At 49.6% G+C, this 21,323-nt stretch overlaps 6 protein-coding genes across 6 annotated transcripts; 3 read left to right on the top strand and 3 right to left on the bottom strand.

Moving 5' to 3' along the window:
• Positions 1–372: 372 nt before the first annotated feature.
• On the bottom strand, positions 373–1,114 carry FSST1_000694 (ribonuclease E inhibitor RraA/Dimethylmenaquinone methyltransferase; the record flags this gene model as incomplete). The annotated part of the gene is made up of 2 exons (XM_083233351.1): positions 373–648; positions 704–1,114. 2 exons carry the CDS (start codon positions 1,112–1,114, stop codon positions 373–375), a joined length of 687 nt encoding a protein of 228 aa, XP_083090876.1.
• Positions 1,115–5,104: 3,990 nt separating this feature from the next.
• On the top strand, positions 5,105–5,919 carry FSST1_000695 (GRAM domain-containing protein; the record flags this gene model as incomplete). Its single annotated transcript, XM_083233362.1, has 2 exons — positions 5,105–5,350; positions 5,398–5,919. The coding sequence occupies 2 exons, from the start codon at positions 5,105–5,107 to the stop codon at positions 5,917–5,919; spliced, it is 768 nt and encodes a 255-aa protein (XP_083090877.1).
• Positions 5,920–6,417: 498 nt separating this feature from the next.
• FSST1_000696 (ubiquionol cytochrome C reductase hinge protein) lies at positions 6,418–7,137 on the top strand (the record flags this gene model as incomplete). The annotated part of the gene is made up of 4 exons (XM_083233373.1): positions 6,418–6,507; positions 6,636–6,765; positions 6,882–6,995; positions 7,073–7,137. The coding sequence occupies 4 exons, from the start codon at positions 6,418–6,420 to the stop codon at positions 7,135–7,137; spliced, it is 399 nt and encodes a 132-aa protein (XP_083090878.1).
• A 2,464-nt stretch (positions 7,138–9,601) lies between these two features.
• FSST1_000697 (major facilitator superfamily domain-containing protein) lies at positions 9,602–11,155 on the top strand (the record flags this gene model as incomplete). Its single annotated transcript, XM_083233384.1, has 3 exons — positions 9,602–9,817; positions 9,880–10,341; positions 10,388–11,155. The coding sequence occupies 3 exons, from the start codon at positions 9,602–9,604 to the stop codon at positions 11,153–11,155; spliced, it is 1,446 nt and encodes a 481-aa protein (XP_083090879.1).
• Positions 11,156–11,359: 204 nt separating this feature from the next.
• Positions 11,360–12,888, bottom strand: FSST1_000698 (uncharacterized protein; the record flags this gene model as incomplete). The annotated part of the gene is made up of 3 exons (XM_083233395.1): positions 11,360–12,172; positions 12,220–12,745; positions 12,800–12,888. 3 exons carry the CDS (start codon positions 12,886–12,888, stop codon positions 11,360–11,362), a joined length of 1,428 nt encoding a protein of 475 aa, XP_083090880.1.
• Positions 12,889–13,298: 410 nt separating this feature from the next.
• FSST1_000699 (uncharacterized protein) lies at positions 13,299–17,201 on the bottom strand (the record flags this gene model as incomplete). Its single annotated transcript, XM_083233406.1, has 3 exons — positions 13,299–14,254; positions 14,304–16,557; positions 16,605–17,201. The coding sequence occupies 3 exons, from the start codon at positions 17,199–17,201 to the stop codon at positions 13,299–13,301; spliced, it is 3,807 nt and encodes a 1,268-aa protein (XP_083090881.1).
• Between the last annotated feature and the right edge of the window lie 4,122 nt (positions 17,202–21,323).

Consider the following 21,323-nt stretch of genomic DNA (forward strand, 5'->3'; position numbering starts at 1 on the left):
CTGCCAGCATACGTTTCCTTGTTGCATTGTATTTCCTTATTGGTCTGGAGCTAAAGGTTGATTTTTGGTTTTGGAAGTCATGGTAGAGATCCTACTCTGATGATGGCATGTTAATGAACTGATGACATAAAACATTAAAACACAATTCTGTATTGTCGATCCGTCCGTACCCCCTGAGCTACTTGGCAAAAACTGCTTGTAGATCTGATAAAGTTCTGTGATGGTGTTTGTTGCTAGTGACCGCACGACTCAAAGACCAGCCCCAGCACGTACTGTGGCCAATTAGTAGTTTGCCGGTCCCTGTCTTTGCAATGTATGATGATATCTTTCTTGTCAGGCTTTGATCGCATCGTTATATGCTCAAATGGTCTCTCATATATTACTTCGGTGGAGCTTGAAGGACTCATAGACTGTTAATCCACCGAGAACATCCTCTTTGACCTTGTCATCAGCCGCTGTCAGCTTGGGCAGCAACTCTATAACCGAAGAAACCTTGTCCTTGGGAATGACGACTACCCCGTTGATTGGATCGCTAAATGCCAGGTCGCCGGGACAGACGAGAGTACCATCAATGTCGAGAGGTACCTGAATCGCCCAGGGTACACTACCTCCACCGACTCCAATAGTGGACAGCCCTCGAGCCCAAATCTACGTACAAATCTCGGTTCAGCTAACCCAGAGAAAAAGGGTCCATGGGACTCACCGGTAAAGAAGTGCTCTTTAGTTCCTGAATATCTCTTACCCGCCCTGCCACGACAATGCCCTTGGCTTGACACACTTTCATACGAATGGCCATTATACCCCCGCAGACGGCATTCTTTTGACCGTCTGGTTGCTCGAGAAACACAATGGTACCTGGCTCTGTTAGATCGGCCCAGTGCGTTCCTTCGGGTATATTCCTTTGTGTATTGACAAGGTCTTGTCCCTTCGGAGCGAACAGGACCGTTGAAACTGGCGCAACAGTAACTGATACTCCATCACCCTCGGGAGGGCTGTAAAGGTTCAAGTCGGCAACAAAGCCGGCTCCTGGAACTTTTAGTTTGAGCAGGGCATCCGAGATATCGCACGCAGTGTACTGCTGCAGCTTGGTCAGGTCTTGGGCTTGGTAATTCATGCTGGCTGTGTGTTCTAGAGCAGAGCAGGAATGCTAAGCGAATACGGATGAGTCGGTGAGCAAAAGACTATCAATAAGTTGCAGGTTTGAGAGGTGAAGGTCCTTTTTGACGTTGTAAGTGCGTATGGTGCCGGTTTAACTAGAGCCTGCCAGCAATCGGTGGAGGAGGTTCAATGTTGTAGCGGGACTGCCAGCTCCATGACTCCGGAGCCTCGCATCAACTCGGACGTTCAGCCCAATCAGAGCCATTACCAACACATGTTAGCATGCACGGTCTCGGTGGGGAGGACAAGGGAATGGAGGTTGCCCGAAGCCAATCATGAAACCGTAGAATTATTTCCAGGGCGGGAATTGGAAGTCGTTGAGAATCAACTTCTTATTCGCGGCTGCAAATGCAAAGCTAGTGACGGAGAAAGATTAGGAGCTCAAGCGGAGCGACTAGTTGGACTAGGCAAACCGACGTGTTGTTGTCCCCTGGTTGCTATTGTTGACTCTTTTCTCTTTTGGCGCAACCCGTTTGAACTCTTCGTAAGAAGGTTTGTGCCGTACAGTAGCTGTAGGTGCAGTATGACGCAGGATTTACTACGTGTCGCATCCGTCCCTAGTATCAATCGGTTAGTAAAAGCTTGCGATTTGAGGAAAATGACGTGTCTTATAGACAAGGGATGCGACTCGATGGGAAGGGGTGTCAAAAAGTCAGTATTTTCGTCACCACCGTGGTTATCCGCCATCTACTCAGTACTCACTTGGGACAACGAGTCATGCTGAGACATTATCATGTGCCGGGGAGGCTGGTGTTTCAGGAAGACTTTTGGAAGCGATTGAAACGTGAGTGGTGAATAATGAAGACGGGGAGACGGGTCGGGAGCGGGAGTTAAGAGCTATATGCAGTATGGATGCTTCATGACTTGCTCTGTAATGAAACTGAGCAAGATACGGCATGGAACCAACGCATTAGCTTTCACCCACTATTATCCAGAGCATCCATCTAGGTGCATATTCTCGGTAAACGAAAGACATGAATCCTTTGGGGAGAAGTAGGAGTATGTATTGGATGCCACCAGATGGTTTCCTTTGGGAATAGTAAAATCCCCCAATATCTCATGGTGTATATCAATCTCTAGTGTAATAGATTATAGTAGATGCTGTCAAAAGTACAGTAATTAGCTATATGTCACACTATAATAGCTACTAGTCGGGGTGGCAGGTCAACCCTCAACTAACCGCTATCAACCCCAGACACACGGACACTGGGTTCTTCTATTAACTCTGACATGGTGGTCCATGGTTCAGAAATGTCGAATATCTTACCCAATTGGAAGTCAGGCTACTCTTTAATAGGATAGAAACCGAAAGTATTGTGGAACGAGTGGGTAGTAGCAAGACTTGCTCTGTCAAGATTGGCCGTTTGTTGACTGCATTTGGAGTTGCAACTTGCATGGTGGAATGGCTACTGCGGATTAATTGGAACACTCGTCTTGTTAGTCCAGCTGCTGAGCCTTTGCCGGGCATATGTAGGTACACAGAAGGATCAAGTGGCATGCTCGAAACGGCTTCAGGTACTTAATGAACCTATAGCATTGTCAAAGCCATTCGAAATCCCTCCAATGGACAAAGCCAGCACTCATGAAGAATGGCTTATTCCTGCCCCACGACCCAGGCGTGGACGGGGCTGCTCTACTGCTGCACCAGCTGTTGGCACTATGCAGCTAAACGATGCATGCCATCATGGCGATACTGTATGGGACAGTTCTTGACCGATACCCCTCGCCCATCTCATCTGGGGACGTAGCCAGCCATCATTCTTTGATAGTCGGGACGCGTGATCATGTCAGATTCGGTGAAGGACCACGTGCCTTTCCGTTGAACATATTCTACCCTTTCATTGCGGTTACGGTTGTGCCTGGCCTGGCTGTGGATGCTGGACTGGTAAAGATGGGCCCTGGTTACAACCTGACCTGCTAACCTGGGTAGCTTTCGCTAACGTGGACAAGCATGTCGGATAATGGAACTGACGTTGGCAGCCCACACGGTGGGATTTCTTCCCCTGTGGATCAATGATGGTTGCCTGCGTTCTAGAGAGTCGAGACGCTGTCCTTGTTCTTGGTCTGGCCTTCTGGGGTCGGAGACGACGGACGGGTGATCGACTCGAGCTGCAGCATCTCGCCTTGCCTGATACCTGATGGATGTAAAAGGTTTTTCTTGACTTTTCAGGAGACGATCCTGAGAGTTGACTTTGATCAACAGTGCTTAGCTTTCCATGAGTATCCGTAGCTCAGTCAAGTTCAGTCGAACTGGACAAAACAACAGGGGACCCCTATAAGAACGAAATTGGATGGAGTATCAGGTAGTAGAGGAGCTGTTAGTTGGCTCCAAAGGACCATGTTTGAGATTGGCCAGGATGTCTCCCAAGAGAGTGGTACAGTTGTATTCAGCGATTGCCAACGTTAGTTCGGATGTAACAGAAAAAGGAAAAGACTCGGTTCAGGAAAGCACGTGGTGGGTTGTTTCAATGCCTAAATGCCTACTAACAGTAGAGGGACTGTGATACTGTTCCTCGCACTATTTTGTGATTGAACCAATGATAATCATGGAATGTCACCTAGAGGATAGTTAACGTGAACAGGCAGTTCTTTACCCAGATCATCCGCGCGGCTCGGCCCAAAAAAGACGATCCGCACACAGGGCAGCGCCAGCACCAGTGACAGTGCCTAATAAGCCCAAATTTTACATCTCTAACCTTGCTCTATCCACTAAAACTCTCCATCGATTCCTTCCACATCACGTTCATCACCTCCAAGGTTTAGCAGCTTCTATTTGCTTTTGTTGCACGTCCCTCTCTATCATACCTACGCCTACCTCCCTAGGAGTATTACTATCGTACCGTGTTGGTTCTGATATCACACCATCTCCATCATCATCGTGCTCATCCTGGCTTGACTCGACTCAACTCGGCTTGAACTTGACCCCAACGCCCACAAATCAAGTCATCGCCCGCAAATTCGATCAAATCGCCGCCTCCCCCACCTCATTACGGCACCACTTCCAGCCACCAGTTTCGTTTCGTTCCGTCCCGTTGAGTTCGCTCATCAATCAGTCAAGCTTTGTCTGCTCTGCTTCACATTGTTCCTTCGCCTCTTACCCTTGGCTTGGCTTGCTTGGCCTAGGATTTCCTACCGTTGCTTTCGCTTCTCTTGTCTCTCGTCACCCCCCAGTCTAGGTATCCTGTACCTTGGCCTCGGGTCGTCCTGAACCTACCTATTCCATAGCCCTGAGATTCATCCTCGGCTGACTTCCACTCTCCTACGTTGTACTCTGCCCGTCTACATTGGCTACTCCGTACAGTACCCATTACCTAGTACCTACCTACACTTGACCAGACTCATTTGCTCGCTCGCAAAACGGAACGGAACAGAACAGAGAGGGCCCACCCCCCACCACAGGCCCCAAGACCCAAGACAAGACAAGGCCAGAGGCCAACCCGGCCGCCGCAGCCAGAGCCAGAGCCACTTGCTCCAAGATCTCGGAGCTACTAGAGCTGCCTGCACGTCCTGAACCTGCCGGTACGGAGCCTGGAGCCATTTGCCCACGAGCTAGGGTCGCTTGAACCCTGTACGCGACAATGTCGATAAAGTAAGCCTCTTTCGCGAACCTTTCTCTGAATCTCTTTCTCTGAGCCTTTCCTCTTCCCGTCCTATCTTGTCTACGCTATTCTCAACCATTCCTTCTTGGTCCCTGATTCACTTGCCCGCCCAGTCTTGTAGACTACCTACAGGCAGACCGTCAGCCCTGCGGTTGCCCCTGCTCCGTGCCCCTACCAATACCCCCCGTCCCCGTCCCTCTCTCCGTGCCCTTCTTCCGTCTTGCTCTCCGTCTACCTCCTCCGTCTTCTCCGCCTTACCCCCTCGGCGCACGGCGGCCACGGCGCAGCCCGTTCCGTTCAACAGCCCCGCCATCCACGGCCCATGGAGTCATGGACCCCGCCCTATAATGGACAATCCTCATGACTATCTTATAACGAGCCGTCCTCCTTCGCGGCCCGTCGATCCTGACAATGCCGATAGCTGGGTTATGCTCAACCAGGGCGGCTTCGTCAAGCTAGGCAATGAACGCATCTTGATGAAGCTCGAATCGAGAATCTCATGCGACCTGTCTGTGCCCCAGGAGCTGAGAGCACGATGTGCCTCGTTTCAACGCAAAAGTGATAGAGGCACCCTCTTCCTAACCAACAAGAGAGTAAGTTGAAATCTTGAGCATGGTTCTTTCTTTTGCTGACACCTCAGATCGTATACCTGCCTTTGAAACCTACACAAGAACCAAAATTCGAGTCTTTCAGCGCTCCAATTCTTAAGTTCCAAGACTCTACAACATCGTCTTCTATGTGGTGGGGATGGGTCTGGAAGTCAGACTGCATCCCTGTATCCGGTGGTGGCATACCGCCGGATATTCCTCGACTTGAGGTCAAATTCACATTTTCAGATGGAGGCATGATGGATTTCAATGAAGCTTATATCCGGCTGCGGGAGCGCCTCTACCAGTACCAGGAGATGCGCCGCGAGATGGGTCCTGGTGCAGACGTCCCCGATGAACCTCTGCCCGCCTATGAAGCTCCCTCCGCACAACAAGCATCCGCGTCAACCACAGCGGATGTTCGCCCCAATCGATCCGAGAGTGCTGCTAGTGCCAGAGCGCCAGATGAACCACCACCAAACTACGACGAGGCACAGGCGCAGCAGTTGAATATCCGATTGGAAGATCATGTCCGGGGCGAGATTGATCGGGGAGCATACGAAAATGATGATTAACGGCCGCATTGAACCACGCCAAAGCTGTGGTCGTATTCCAGATACCAAGATTTAAGCACAGCATTCATAAACTCATTGTATTGTGTCTTGTTGTTTCTCAGGTTTATGTATTGCGAAGGATCTGCTAGAATTATGTCGCTGCCCGAGATTCTTCTTATTTTCTGCCTGAATTTATCCAAAACTTACAAACAAGGCGATTTTGGATAGCCACTAAACATGATTAAATAAATATCTTCAGCTCGTTCATCCTCTACTCAATATCAGAAGTTTTGCGGCTGAAGTCCGGTCGGTAGATGGATTTCACGTATTAAGTCACGTGATCTTGAATGACAAAGCCGGCTCAGTCTAACCAATCAAAATGTCTCAATTCCGGATCAGTTTTCATTTCGTGACCTTGGCCGAGAGCTTCCGACCTCTTACGATTAGGAACGACGAATCGACGAACGACACCTCAATCGAAACCACCACTCGTCATTGTGAATTTTTTCGCCTGTCACAATGGGTATCTGGGACGCTTTCACCGATATTGTCGAGGCTGTGACGCCATGGAGCGTTGTTGAGGCCGAGGCTCCTGCTGAGGAGCCCCAGGTACGGGATTTTCCTGAGCAAGGCATTTTCTGTCTCTGGTCATGACGTTGAACAAGTGTGCCACGACGTCTTGGAGAGCGCATACAATGCCTTGCGGGTCCGATTGATCTAGTACTGATGAATGGCAGGAGGAGAACGAGTCCAAGACCGAGGAGTCCAAGGACGAGCCCGAGGAGGAGGCCGAGGAGGAAGAGGAAGAGGAGGAGGAGGAGGATGATGAGGAGGAACCTGTCGACCCTAAGGAGACCCTCGAGGAAGGTTCGTTAATCACCCATGCGAATACCCTGCTCCAGCAGCAACGAGCGATTTTAGCGACTGCTATGCACCTACACGCGATAATAACCCGCAATATGTATATACTAACGCATTCACAGAGTGCAAGAACGCTCCCCAATGTGCCCCCGCCAAGCACCACTTCGATGAGTGCGTTGAGCGTGTTCAGCAGCAGGAGAGCGAGGGTGGCGCCAAGGAGGACTGTGTCGAAGAGTGTAGGTCAACCCGAAACCAACTGCGTCATGGATCGTGAATCTCACATGTAGCATCAATTACTAACGTGTATACCCAGTCTTCCACCTTGCCCACTGTGCGACCGCTTGCGCTGCTCCCAAGCTCTGGGCTCAGCTCAAGTAAATTAACATCACGGGGTTATCGGTTCCTACGACGATGGAATGGCTACATACACGTCGAAAAGATACCTTGAGCCGGAACGAGGCAGAACTTTTCACTGCGGAAATCTGCTTCCTTGTACGAATGCTCATCTGCTGGGTGTCAAGTCGTCCAGAGGTTTCTCTGATGTCGGCTCTCTCTGTACCATACGCTCTTACGCCTGAATAGATTTCTTGCACTTTATATCTAGATCATTGATTGACTTTACGCCACACTTGATCTGGCGAAGGCGGTGAACATTACTTTTCGCAAAGGATAGGTGAAGTCCCCTGGTAATCGACAATCGCGCTGTTGTCCTCGTTGTTCTTTTCGTTGCTGTGTACGCCCATGGTGTCGAGGCGCTTGGCATACCTTTGTCAAGAACGTCTGTTGGGCGAATCAATGGCGCATTGGAGCCTCATCATCCTATCACATTTGTGAGCTTGTGAGTATTTGCTCATAAGTTGAGTAAAGGTTGAGATAATTATACAGTTGCATAGGTTTCTGGTATATATGAATTTCATCTACCCTCAGAAAGTTCCTTTAACGCACAATCAGCCAATTATTCCATGATACTCAACCTCCTAGGAAATATGGTTCTTTTCAACATAAACATTTTATGAACGGCAGTCAGGTCGATACTCAGACAAACTATTCATGCGAGACCTCGGCGATTAATACGAAATTGAACATATCTGGTTGTAAATCGGAATCGCGGCACGGTTCTGGTTGGATGCTTAAGTTCGTTGAGTTTGGCAGAGGTGGAAATGCAGGAGAGAGGCATGGGTCTGAGCAGAGCCGGTTGAGAGCATATTGTGGTCTTTAGTCTACAGGGTTGGGGATGGTATGGTTTAGTTTCGGTTTCTTTCTCAAGATGCTGGTCAATCTCAGCTGGCATTTTCGTAATTTCGATCAGATCATGGATTGCAATCCATAGGAATTTCATGTATATGCGGCCGAATCACAACGTTGTCTTCTTATAATAGTAACATGAAAGTCAAAAAGCATGGCAAATAATTGCAAATCTTTGATAAGAGTGCCTACCTTTTGGATGCTGTATGATACCAGTTGCATTCTTTGATAACCGCGCCGTAGAGGACTCGGTTAAGCAAGATATGCTTCCAGGTTGGGAAGACTGCATGTACCGTTACATGGGATCTTAACCGATCCTGAATTCTATAGTTGGTCTCGCTTCCCCTCAATTTTAGAGTTCACTGTCGGTTGATGCACTGACAGTTGAACGGCTTCGAACGTTTTTCGCAACTGATGGACTGGAATGCTTGACAGAGTGTCAAGAGGCTCAAGATCCGTCATCAACAAACTACTAATCCAGCATTGAGGCTCTGTCAGTGTCTTTGACGACAAATAACCCTTTTCTCGTATCATGTAGTGCCAGTCGGCCAAGGCCTATATCAAGTTAGTAATTAATCTACGCTCGGTTGGTAGAAGCTTGAAGATGTCGCAACTACTATGTAGGGAGTTCCAATCCTGGTCTGAAGCAGCCTATCATTGACAGGAGCTTTAAGCCGTTACCGCTAGCGTCGCTTGTCGAACTCGAAACAGATTCATGGAAAGTGCAGGTGATAGCAAAGGTACCACACTGCTTCCTGTTGTGGAAGGGCGACTTTTCCAGGGTTTTCGTGTTTAATGGCAGTTGATATCCGAGCTGTGTCCTTCCAATATAGATTAGAGTGAGTAACCCCCCTCTTTCGATAAAGAATTAGATCTTTATTTCTTATTCAACTACAACTACCCGTCGACTCCATTTTCAATGCTTCCTTCTTACTAGGATCGCCAAGCTGAAACCGCCCACAACCGATCGACCCATCGCGTCAGTCAGTTAAAGTACCCCTAATTAGATGCTCAGGTGAAAGTTCCGGCCGAGACGAGGAGCCCTGGCAATCAACCATCAAGTACCTAATAACTGTCGGGTTGAACCAATAACCGAAGGATCCGCTCGGAAAAGACGACATTCTTGTGAGGCGACTTTGAAGATTGTGAGGTGATACGGTAGTGTTCAAGATTAGTCTTTGATCATCTGCTGAGACTCCTTTTTCTTTCAACAAATTGTTATTCATCTTTCCATATCTATTCGCCAACACTGAATCACACACTCATTTTATATATGCCGCCATAGTCGGACATTATATGAGCTTGCCCTCACTTGCTGGGCTTCTTGAAACTGCAACTTGCACCAGCACCACACTGGCACTGGCACTGGCTGTCACTGGGCATTGATACTGACACTGGCCGGCACTGGCATCGAAACCGCACGTCGTAACCTTGTCCTTGTCACCACTGATCAACGTCGCCAATCGATTACTTAGAACGCCCTCTCTCCTCTCCACGCAATTCTTAAACTCCACCTTCTCGCATCTTCGCTTTGGACTTGGAAACAACGTACGACAAACAAAACTTCAACACAAAGCATTTTTGACCGATCGACATCATGAGCGGCGACGGCGCTGGCGTTCGCTTTTGGCGCAAACAGAAGCTCGGTTCGCGTGACTTCACTCTTCGTGAGGCCAGAGAAACGGGCGACGGTGACGGTGATGGCGAGGGAGGTAGCATTCGCCAAGGAACCTCAACCGAGTACCGTACATACAAACGACGATGGTTTGGTCTCGCTCAGCTTACGCTGATGAATATCATTGTGTCTTGGGATGTAAGATTAAAGTTCCAACCACTAACCGAATCACCATATATGCATGCTGACTCAATTCATAGTGGATGACATTTGCACCAGTAGCATCACACGCTGCTGAGTACTATAATGTCCGAGAATCGACTATCAACTGGATTAGTACCGCCTTCTTCCTCGCATTTGTGGCTGTTTTCCCCATCAGCATTGCCATCCTTCATCGAGGCCCCAAGCTGGCCTTCATGACATCTGCTGTCCTCATTCTCATCGGCAATTGGATTCGATATGCTGGTTCTACTAAAGCTAGCGGCGGAAACATCGCTTGTGCCATGGCTGGAGAGATTGTCATTGGCTTTGCCCAGCCGTTTATCCTTGCAGCACCAACTCGATACTCGGATCTGTGGTTCACCAACCGTGGCCGTGTTGCCGCAACAGCTCTAACGAGTCTAGCAAACCCATTTGGTGCAGCGATCGGACAGCTCATTACACCATTCATGGTGAAGGAATCTGGCGATGTTTCCAGTATGGTCCTGTACATTTCCATCATTGTAGGTTCTCCTTTTGTGTGCAACTTAACCCAACTAACAGGTATAGTCAACTGTCTGTGCCCTTCCAGCTTTCCTTGTTCCTGCCAAGCCTCCTACGCCAGTTGGCCCTGCTTCTGAGACCCCAAAGCTCAGTCTCCGGGAGTCCATCAGCGTTCTGAGCAGTTCTTTGGAAATTTGGTTGATTCTCATTCCATTCGGCGTCTATGTCGGCTTCTTCAATTCAATCTCTTCTCTCCTCAATCAGATGCTCACACCTTATGGCATTAGTGATGACGAGGCTGGCATCGGTGGTGCAGTTTTGATTGTTGTTGGTCTTGTTGCATCCGCGATATCTTCTCCGATCATTGATCGCACAAAGAGTTTTCTTCTGACACTCAAGATCCTCGTCCCTCTCGTTGGTATCAGCTACTTGGTCTTTATTTGGATGCCGGAAACCAGGGATGTAGCCGGCCCTTACGTGGTCCTCGCTATCTTGGGTGCCTCCTCGTTTTCACTGGTCCCTGTCGCACTCGAATTCCTCATCGAATTGAGTCATCCACTCAGCCCCGAGGTCACTTCAACCGTGGCATGGGCTATGGGTCAGCTCTTTGGCGCTATATTCGTCATTGTTAGTGATGCGCTTGCAGCGGGCAAAGATGCCAATCCTCCAAAGAACATGAAGAACGCATTGGTCTTCCAAGCGGTCCTGGCTCTTGCCGTAGTACCCCTCCCCTTGTGCCTGGGACTTTTTGGCCGGGAGCACAAGACGGCACTACGTCGCATCCGTTCTGATGAACAGAATCGATCGAACACTACCGTAGCTACCAACCCGTGAGGGGTTTGTTTCATGAGGAGGCATGTCTCAATGTTGATTTCAAGCATGGCGTTCAAAGGATGAACACTGAGGGCTACTACTAGTATTAATGTCGTTCTTACAGAAATCGTTTCTGCCTGTTATTGTCGCAATATACCCGTTCCCTTTCTATTTCAACGCCGGATGTCCTTTACCTGTATTGTATCTTTTGCTGCCAGAACCGTCCTATGCCTTTTTGACGCCAAGAATTTTCTCCCACTCGTGTCGCATGTCTTCCATTCTCTTCCATGATTCAGCACCCAATTCTTCAAACCTGATGATATCTTCCTTGGTCACGTCAACAGCTCCCCTTTTGCGCCCAACCGTCTTTTTGAAAACACCAACAGCGGTATCAGCATTGAGAGCTGCCGCATCTTCGACTTTACCCTCCCAGCCCCATCCTTCGACTTCTGACTTCTTAACTTCAACTTGCATGTGACGGTTTGAGCTACTGCCCCACTTGATTCGCTCAGCGTCCAGTTCGTCAAGCGCAGATTGTTCCTGTAGGGCAATCCAAACAGGCGACTTGGCGCCGGTATAGCTGTCTGTGTTGTGCCAAGGCGAACCGATCCAGCGACTTATCAAGAGCGCAAGCTCGTACGCCCACATAAAAAACCAAGGGACAGGGAACAGTGTACTGGCAACGATACCCGGGTGAGTAAGATACATGCGTGGTCGGATGGGCTTGGCACGGGCTTCAGCAGGATCGTCAGGGGTGAAGAACCGATTTGACGACGGTAGAGCGGCGGGAAGGGTCGCAGTAAGGGAAAGGATGTCCGTCACTCGCTTGGCGGATTCGTATGGGCCCTTACAATTGAAGCCTTGAAAGTCTGACATGTCCAGAACACGCTCAATAGCTTCAAGACTACTAGACCAAATCAAACGACCTGGTGTTTCGGTTTCGGATTGACGGCAGAGCAGAGGAAGAAGTTCGTGAGCTAATACGTAATGGCCAAAGACACATGCCGTAAAGACTTCACCCAGCGGCGGCTCCTTGGGCTAAACAGTGTTACAATTGAACTCTTCATATCCAGAATTGAACTCACGTAGTTGTAATTAGCCTTATCGTTCAAGCGGGCTGTAGGAAGCGCCATCTTGTAACTCGGCCAGGTGACGGATTGCACCAACCCTTCAGTCAAGATAACCCATATGGCCTTGGGATAATTGACCCCTGACCAACCACCATACGCAGCGTTAAAAACCACAGTATCCAACCGCGGGATGCGCACATTCTTAAGATATTCGCCTTCCAATCCCTCAGGGTTGCTCACTGGCCCGTGGACCAGCGCATCTGCAAAGGCGTATACCCCACGCAGGTCGCAAAGGTCAACCTGCAAGCTCAACACATGCACTCTCGCAACAGTGTCCTGCCAACGATACGAGCTTCCGACTCTTGACTGTAGTGCTTTGGAAGTCTGCGCCGCCTTTTGTGCATAGTCGCGAAGGGCCTTGATCGTCTGCAAGGACTTGGATTTGGATCGTGTGGTGGGGATGAGGATAAGATGCGAGCGCAAAGATCGTGTAGCGAGAAATTCGTCGATGAGTCGTTCTCCAATACTGAGGCCGATGCCGCTTTGGCAATTATTAGTTCAATACACATTTTTAGTGGGAGGTGGTAGAGCAAACCTGTTGGCGCCTGTGATTAGGACAAAGAGTTGTTCCTGGGCTGAGACTGCGTCCCAGGGGGCTGTAGCGGGGATCAATTGGGAACCCATTTATGCGATTTTCTTTCCAATGTCAGGAATATGAGCTTTGCAGTAGAGGACTTGAGTCCTGCAACATGCGAGAAACGCTGATATATAGGTGGGCGGTGTGCGGATGTTAACATGTCCTACGGAGTGTCTCACGGAGTATGGTCCTATAGATTCATGGCGTTCACGTGATAGTTTAATTGATACATGCAAAGGTAATTTCCAACCAAGCGAGTTACGAACACGAATAAGAGACACATCAGCATGCGACTCAAGTCCGATAGAGCAAAGATAATACTTCATTATTTTATTCATATTAATACTTTACTAACTTGAAACTTGGCTTTTATTTCGAATATTCATTCTCCCAGCAATGCTCCGTATGCTGTCATGATCATGATACGGATCATCACAATACCCGTAAATCATTATTCTCAGGCCTTGTTGCTGCCTTCTCGGACAGCTTCAAGGATAAGGTCCTTGGCCCGCTCAACTCCCTCCTTGGTTCCAACGATCTCAATGGCTTCATCCTTGGCCTGGTCGCGAGGGACCTGGATCTTGCAGTTGCTCTCCTTGCGAATAGCGTTGACCTTGGAGCCGTTGGGGCCAATAACATGTCGGTAAGTGCGAGGGTCGGGGAGGACAAGATAACCGGTAGCGTCGCTCTTCTTCGCCTGCTCAAGGGCCTTGGCAATAGCATCCTTGGCCTTCTCGACATTCTCGGATGAACCGCGAAGAACCCAGGGGAAATCACCATCATCGCCAGCATCAATCTGAACAACCTTCCACGAGTGAGCCTCAGAGCTGGCATCGTCATCGTCAGTGATCAGAGGCAGAGCTCCGACGTTGGAACGAGTAGAAGAGTCAGGCTTGGCGGGAAGAGGTTGACCAGCGTGGTCAACAGTAACAGAGTAGTTGTTTCGAAGCTGACGGAAGAACTGGCCACCGTTGGAAATGGAGTGGTGGAGGTTGCGAGGAACCTGGATGGTCTCGCCCTGTTGCTGCTGAACAAGCCCCTGGATGTGCTCCTTGGCCTTCGCCACGTTCTCGGGTCGGCCAGTCAGCTTGACACCGGTCTTGCCATCACCCTGTCGAGGGACATCGATGGAGACGGTGAACTTGGACTCAAGCTGACGCTTAGTGTCGCCACCACGACCAATGAGGGAGCGATGGTTCTCAATGGGAACATCCACAACCTCAGTGACCTGGTTCTCACGCTCGCCAACGATCTCCTGGATGCGCTGAACAATCTTGTCCACGACATCAGTACGGCCCTCAATCTTGATTGTGTTGCCATCAGCCTCCTGCTTGGGGAACTGGATAGTGCGGGCGAGCTCTCGTCGGTCGTCGGAGCCACCAGCCTTGACAACAATGTCCCGGAGGTTGGAGCCTGTGAGAATTAGTAAACGTTTGACTAAACACCAAGGAGCGAAACTTACCACCAGCACCAATGAGAGCCTTGTGGTACTTCTTCTCAACATCAAGAGTTCGAACCACAGTGTCGTCAAACACGGCTCGCTTCTCCTCGAGAACCTTCTTGGCCTTGGCAACCTGTGGAGCGGTACCCTTGATCTGGATCTCGACGATTTCGGTGTCCCGATCCTGGGGTACGTCAATTCTAGCACCAGTAGCCTGGCGGAGCTCGTCAAGAGCAGCGCCACCCTGACCGATCAGAGATCCAACCTGCTTTTGCTTAACAGCAACAGTAGCAGTGGCTGAGTGCTCCTCGAGGTACTTGTGGAGGGAGTAGATCTCATCGCGAGCCTCATCAGCGCCCTTCTTGGGACCTCGGATGATGACCTCATCAGCAGGTTGCTGTCGTCGGGGCTTAGCACCTTCTTCAGCGTCAGGGTTGGACTGCTCCTCGTCCGCAGCCTTTGCAGATCGAGGGAAGAAGATGTGGACCTTGTAGCGGGTCTGCAGACGGTTGATTTGGCTTCCTTGAGCACCAATCAACTCCCTGTGGTACTTGGGGTCGATCTTGAGCGTGTGTGTCGTCTCATCTGCCAGTGTGCGAGCAAGACTCTGAATGTGGGAGCGAGCAGTCTCAGCCTTGGCCTTAGGACCCTTGAGCTCGACCTTGCCATCCTGAACCTGAATCTCGACATCGAAGCGGTCTCGAAGTTCGCGGATGTTGCTACCACCCTTGCCAATCAGGTGGTTGGCGAATTTCTGGGGGAAGTCAAAAGACAAGGTGAATCCACGCTCCTTCTCGTCCTCCTTCTCTTGCTCAACAAAGGCGTTAGCCTTGGCGGCGAGAGACTCGACGGCAGAGGCAGGGCCACGAAGAGTGATGGTTGTTCCGACCTTGGTGACACGGACAGGGATTTGGTCGGCCTTTCGGCTTTCCTGCTCCTTCTTGATGAATCGGCGAAGTCTCTCATGGAACTTGGCCGGGACATCAAGAGTGGCAGTGGTAATGGCTTCCTGCTTGTTGATCAGGTCAAGGATGTGCTTCTGGGCCTCTTCCAGTCCCTTCTTGAAAGCTCGAACATCAGCATCTGAAGGCTTGGTGCGAGGCAGCTGGTAAGGGCCATCAGCAGGGTCAGGGCCCTCGAAAACAAGGAGAACGGGAACGTTGCCCTCGGAGGCCTCGGGCACGACAACTTGGACACCGAAGTCGGTCTTGACCTGTCCGGTGATGTTGTTGCGGAGATGCTGGTGGAAGAAAGGGTCGACAGGGATTGAGGTCATGCGAGAAGGAGGCTGGGCGTTGATAATGCCGGTAATCTCGGACTGCGCACGAATAGCGTTCTTACCCTCACGAGAGTAAAGCTCCCAGGGGAGAGCGCCGCCCTCAGAGAAAGGAGTGTTGATGTGGGTGTGGTAGATCTTCTCGAGGCGCTCAATCTCTTTACGCTGGCGCAAATATCGAGTAACGTTGCCAGCGTGAATGGCAGCACCACCGGGGGCGTTACGGTGGAATCGAGCAATGTCCAAGTTGGACATCTGCATACCCATTGCCAGATCCATAGCCCTCTCCAGACCGGCGTTAACCTGGTCAGCAGGTCCAATTACGGTGACGGTGTCGTCATCCTCATCGGAAGGTAGCAAGATGGCACAACCAGTTTCAGCGAAGAACTGGTCGACCGGAACGCCTCGGTCACCAATGATGAACTGGTGACGGCCGCGCTGGATAGCCAGCTGCTCGGCGGCAAGCTGCTTGTGGAGCTCAGCAACCTGACGCTCAATCTCGGCGCGGACCTTCTGAACAGCAGCGCGATCACCAGCAAGCTGAACGTGACTCTCGTCGTTGCCAGCAGGAGCGAAAACAGGAGACTGGTCAGGAACAGCGGTAACAGGGTTCTGGCCTGAGAAGTAAGCCTGAATAGGAGGGACTCGGATCTGAACACCGTTGTCATCTTCAAGAGCCTGGGCCAAAGCGTTCTCGCGGCCAGCAATGAAGGGGTAGAAAGCGGCGGGGATGCCCCGAACCTTAGTCTGGACATTGGCAGATCGTTCGCCAGCAATCTTGAGAATCTCATCTCGGGCAGAAGCAGCAGAAAGGGCATTACCCTCAATGGTGACATCAATGGTAGCATCGTCATCCTCCTCATCGATTGGGTTGTTCTCGTCGACCTTGGGAAGCTGGATTTTGGCACCGGTCTTCTCCTGGAGGGCCTTGATCATGGAACCTCCCTTGCCGATGATGTGAGCACGAGTCGACTGGGGAATGGGAACTTTGATGGCAGTCTGGCAGGTGTTAGTCCAGTATACAATATGGAGAGAAGCAAACTTACTCGAGTACCGATCTGAGCAACAAGGTCCTTGAGCGCCTGTTGAGCGACATCCTGAGGACCAGTAGCATCAAACTTGTAGCGGCCGTTGGTAGAGGTAGACATTGTAACGTTGGCACGAGACCTGCGGTTGATATCCTTGATGATATCGGGAATGGGCCTCTTCAGCTGGCCACGAGCCATGATGTACTGGGGATCCAGAGTGACGGTCTCGACATTGCGACCAGGAATGACCATAGGCTTGTTGGGAGTAGCAGCTCCAGAGGCAGGGGTAGACGAACGAGAGCCGCCGTTGGAGGTGGCGCCGTTGGCGGTCTTAGCTCCCCAGATGGGCGCCACGTTGGCGGACTTGCCCTTGGGAGCACCAAGCTCAGGGAACAACTCATGCGATTGTGTATCGAGAGTCTTGGAAGCAGGCTTGGGAGCTGCCTTAGGAGTAGGAGCGGGAGCTTCGGCAGAGCTAGAGGCCTCGGCAGGAGAACGGATGGGGAGGTCCTCATCAGGTACGTCCTCGACAATTACATGGTGGGGAGCCTCAGCATGCTTCTGCATGAGCTTCTGAGCAGCAGAGAGCTCGCCGGTGGGAGCTTCGGAAGCCATTGCAAGAGGTTGTGTTTGGGTCGGTGAAGCTAAAGTCGGTAGGGATATTGGATGAGCTGATGTTGGATGTCAGAAAGTGGCCATTACAGAATAAACAGCATACCAATTGGAGGAATGGTGTATATATGACGCTTACCAATTTCGATTGGCTACGGGAGCAATGAAGCTTGCGGCCAGACAAGGTCGTAGAAAATAGAATATTCGATAGAGGAGGAATGATCAGATGTATAGCGAGTCTTGCCTCTAGAACATTGTGCTAGAGACAGCAGACGATGTAAACCGGTAACCAGGAGGAAGAACCAGAGCTGTGCTAGAGACCGTGAATCGAAAAGACGACGGACTCGGAGAGAAGATGGATTGAAGAGGAGGAAGAAAGATTTGTCGTTGGACAAAGTTGAGAGGGTGAGGTGGAAGTTTCTCCAGACGGTGTCTCTCCCCACGAAAGTAAGTAGCTCCAGTAGGCCACCTTTCCCTTAACTGCAGGGATCCAGCGCCAGACCTAGACTCACCTAGAATTTACGCGAAGCTTGTCCGAGGTAGCGGGCGCTAGGCGTCTTTTGGAAGGCACAGCTAGAAAGGGGAAGTGGGGTTTAGACAATCACGGGGGAAAACATATGAGTGTGGTGCAAGCTTGTCTGGTGATGTCTTCAAATTTATTTGATAATGGCCACACATTTATTATCACTCAAAAAAGTGAGACTTGTTTGACTCTGCGCTACGCCTTGAGTGATAGACGCCACTTCTATGTCAAGAGGTTGGGTGGACTGATAAATGGAAGTCTTTAGAAGGCGATAGTAAAAACGTACTGCTTAACCTTCTGTAACTGATTCGGGTTACTAATAAATATTGTTCCTAAATTTAGTGATAACCATATTGTCAGTCCTATCTGGAGTCTATCCTAAGATTTTCAATCACCCGCTCGGTTGTGCTACCGCAATTCCCATGCTGTGACATCTGCTACCCTATGCGTGTCACTACAATGACTGGTTTACTGGTTGAAAGGAATAATACGTTTGTCAAATGTACACGAGTTACGTGTAGGTACTTGTCTAATATGACCTCAGTAACAGGAAAGTTGCTCTAAGCTTTAGGGTATAAAGGTAAAGCTACTCATGAGCATAATCTAAATAGCAGAAACTGGCTTACTAGATGGAATGCGTCTTTCATACTTCTAGCCATTGACGTTTGATACTATGCGGTTTATTAACCAACCTTCGGTCTCAACAAACTCTCGAGGCAGCACTGGTATCTTGGCTAATCTAATGCCACATTGCTGCATCACTGAATCATGGACGGCACAGTCGAGATTGAGCTGTAAAAACTGATCTTGATAGCAATATCAGGTCGATGATACTTATTCGCGTACATATAGGCAAGCAGCTTATGATTCACAACTTTTATTGAACCTGCAGCTACTACTACTAACCTTTTTTTCTACACTGCTGTTACATTGCATTCGCATCCCTTAAAAGCCCACCCACACAGCATATCACGGAGTGAAGGTGTTTCGGTCAAACTATCGTGCCAGATACTGCCGAGCTTGATGCAGGCAGTCTGCAGATGCCGCGTTCTCCGCGATGCATTGTCAGCTACTGCAGGTACTGAATGGAGACAGTACACCTTGTCCTTTTGAGGTATAGTGATGTGATGCCAGGCAGGCTGTGAGAATTTGGAGGTGTTTCCCGTCTGTTACGTAGGGAAAAATCAGGGGTTATAAATGTTTACGGGCCTCTATAGAGAAAACCTTGGCTGATTCACTTTTACGAGAGTTTACAACATATGCTCAAATTGTCGCTTGGATCCTTTGAGGCATTGAGACTTCGGCTGCTCCCTAGCCTCTATGAAAGTTTAGGCGGTAAGATGTGTGAGGCACGGTTGTTTATACACATCTTTGGATGGTGAGTAATAACTTCAGCCCCGCGGCTACACTCTGCAAGACTTTCTCTGCCACATTCGCTGATTCTGTGTCAAAGCCAGAGATAACCAGAGACTTTCCCTTCTCCGCACAATTGAAAGGTTATTGTGTCAAGTGATAACCCGGTTGTTGGATAGGCTCATAGCCTCTTTGCCACGAACCTGTCCAGGTTGTGATATCTGGTCGGCGATCGCCTCAAATACAGGCAAACAGGCACGAACACGTATGCAAAGGACAACAAAGCCAAGAGAAAGACTCCACACGAGTTCTTCCGATCAACGTCCTATGCGCTGTACACATTTTTTCCATTTACTTGACTGCAGGAGGGCATTCCTACGATCAGTGCTGGTCATTAGTCTGGATGAGTTGTACGACGGGCCATGTACCAAGGGGTATCCTGTCGTGAGAAGCGGACATGCGGCGAGTTGACCCGGATCTTCGAGAGCATGAACAATTCCACCAGCGGTGCAAGGTTGGCCCCTGGTACTCGGGGCAATTAAACAGCATCTGCCAACGAAAAGATGAGAGGTTAGGAATTTGCATCCCTCGTGGCGTTGTCAGCTTTGCAGACTTTTTGCGAAACCTGCAGAAATGAACTGATTGAGAGTAGGTTTTCTTTTGGCTCTAGTTTAAGATCGAGATTGAAGGTCGCCCGGCGGTAGTTGAATGGTGAAGTGAGCATCAGTTCTGAAACGTAAGCCACATCGGCCTGTACTTTAGTGACTTTGGGTACCTGTTGTTTGCTGTTAGAAACAGCCCCATGTAATCTGCCAGCTAACCCAACCCAACTCAGCCCAGCCCAAAAGCTCACGTATGTCTCGGTATTTATGTATGATGCGACCCTTCAGTGCAGCAGAAACAATGGAATGGACCAATGCCTCATTAAAATGCTGGGGAAGACAAGTTACAATGTGGTGGAGTTCCAGGTCCATAGCGTGTCTTTTGATGTTGAGGTTTCAGTGGCTTGCACTTGGAAGGTTGGAAACGCCATCAAAAGAAAGCTACCAGCCATGGCCCTGGAATATTGGTGGCTTCAACGGCCATTGGACGTGGTAGCATTTAAGTTGAGTGGTAAACAGCTCGATTAGAGATTGAAGCAGCCGAGAAAAAGAAAGGTTATCTTGAAGTCCGATTTCCCGATATTGACCGTCAGATCGGGGGCGTCTTGCTTTTTCTCAGTTTAACAACCAGGTGAGACGCCGTGTAAGAAGTCGAAGAAGCAAAGCCTCACACACCAACAATCAAATGCATGCACTGACTTATTACGGATACCAGGTAGACTAACCAAGTTCCTGGGCGCAACATTGCGGTTCGGCTTCTAGTTGAAGCCCCGCACTTAATACTTTTTCTTTCTTTCTTTCTTTCTTTCTTTCTTTTCTTCAATTGAGGTATTGAAACCAAGGCGACAAACTAATCATTTAATGGAGCAGATATCAACTAGCTTAGTCGTCGATGGGCCTACAGGTAGCGCCTGACGGAAATCAGAGCCAGCGCAACGGGCTTATTTAGCCAGACTAAGGAAGGCCAGCCAGTCACGGACAGGCACATCACATCAAGTGCCTGCTTTGATTCCCACGAGCTTGTTCGAAACCATCTGTAGTCTCCACCAGCCACAAGCACCCCTGACCCACGAGGACCGGCTTGTGCCTGTGCTAGTCTACTATAGGAAGAATGGAGTTGATTGAGATTGGTTGAGGGTCAACTTGGTAGGCCAAACTTTGATTTCTAGCTTCCACTCAATGCCGTGAACATTCTCTGTTTCGAGAGGTATATGTCGATAAAATCCACTCACACTTGATCGCTGTGAAGTGAGAGATGAGGTTGCGACTGAGGAAGAGTTACATATCTCATCTGGCTGACTACCTATGTGACTGGTTACCAAGCTTTGACTCAAGAACCACAGCGCCCGGCATAGAAAAATGAGCATGGTATAGCGCATGTAGTAGAATATGCAGGGTGTTTGATTATCCACCAGTATCGGAATTGGATCTTGTTCAGGGTGAATTCGCTGAAGACATTGAATCATTACGTGGTCATTCTTATTGATATTGGTCTAATATCCTACCCTGGCCCTACATGCTTTTCCATGAACGAGGAGTTGTTTAGAATGACATAATGCTCCCAAATTGGGCGCGGCTGATTCAAAGATGTGATTTTGGTAATAATACTGCTACTATCAGTCTTTTAATAGCAGGAAGAAGCACGCT

Source organism: Fusarium sambucinum, chromosome IV, assembly GCF_050947815.1.
Source record: "Fusarium sambucinum isolate potato_lamoka chromosome IV, whole genome shotgun sequence".
Taxonomy (NCBI): Eukaryota; Fungi; Ascomycota; class Sordariomycetes; order Hypocreales; family Nectriaceae; genus Fusarium; species Fusarium sambucinum.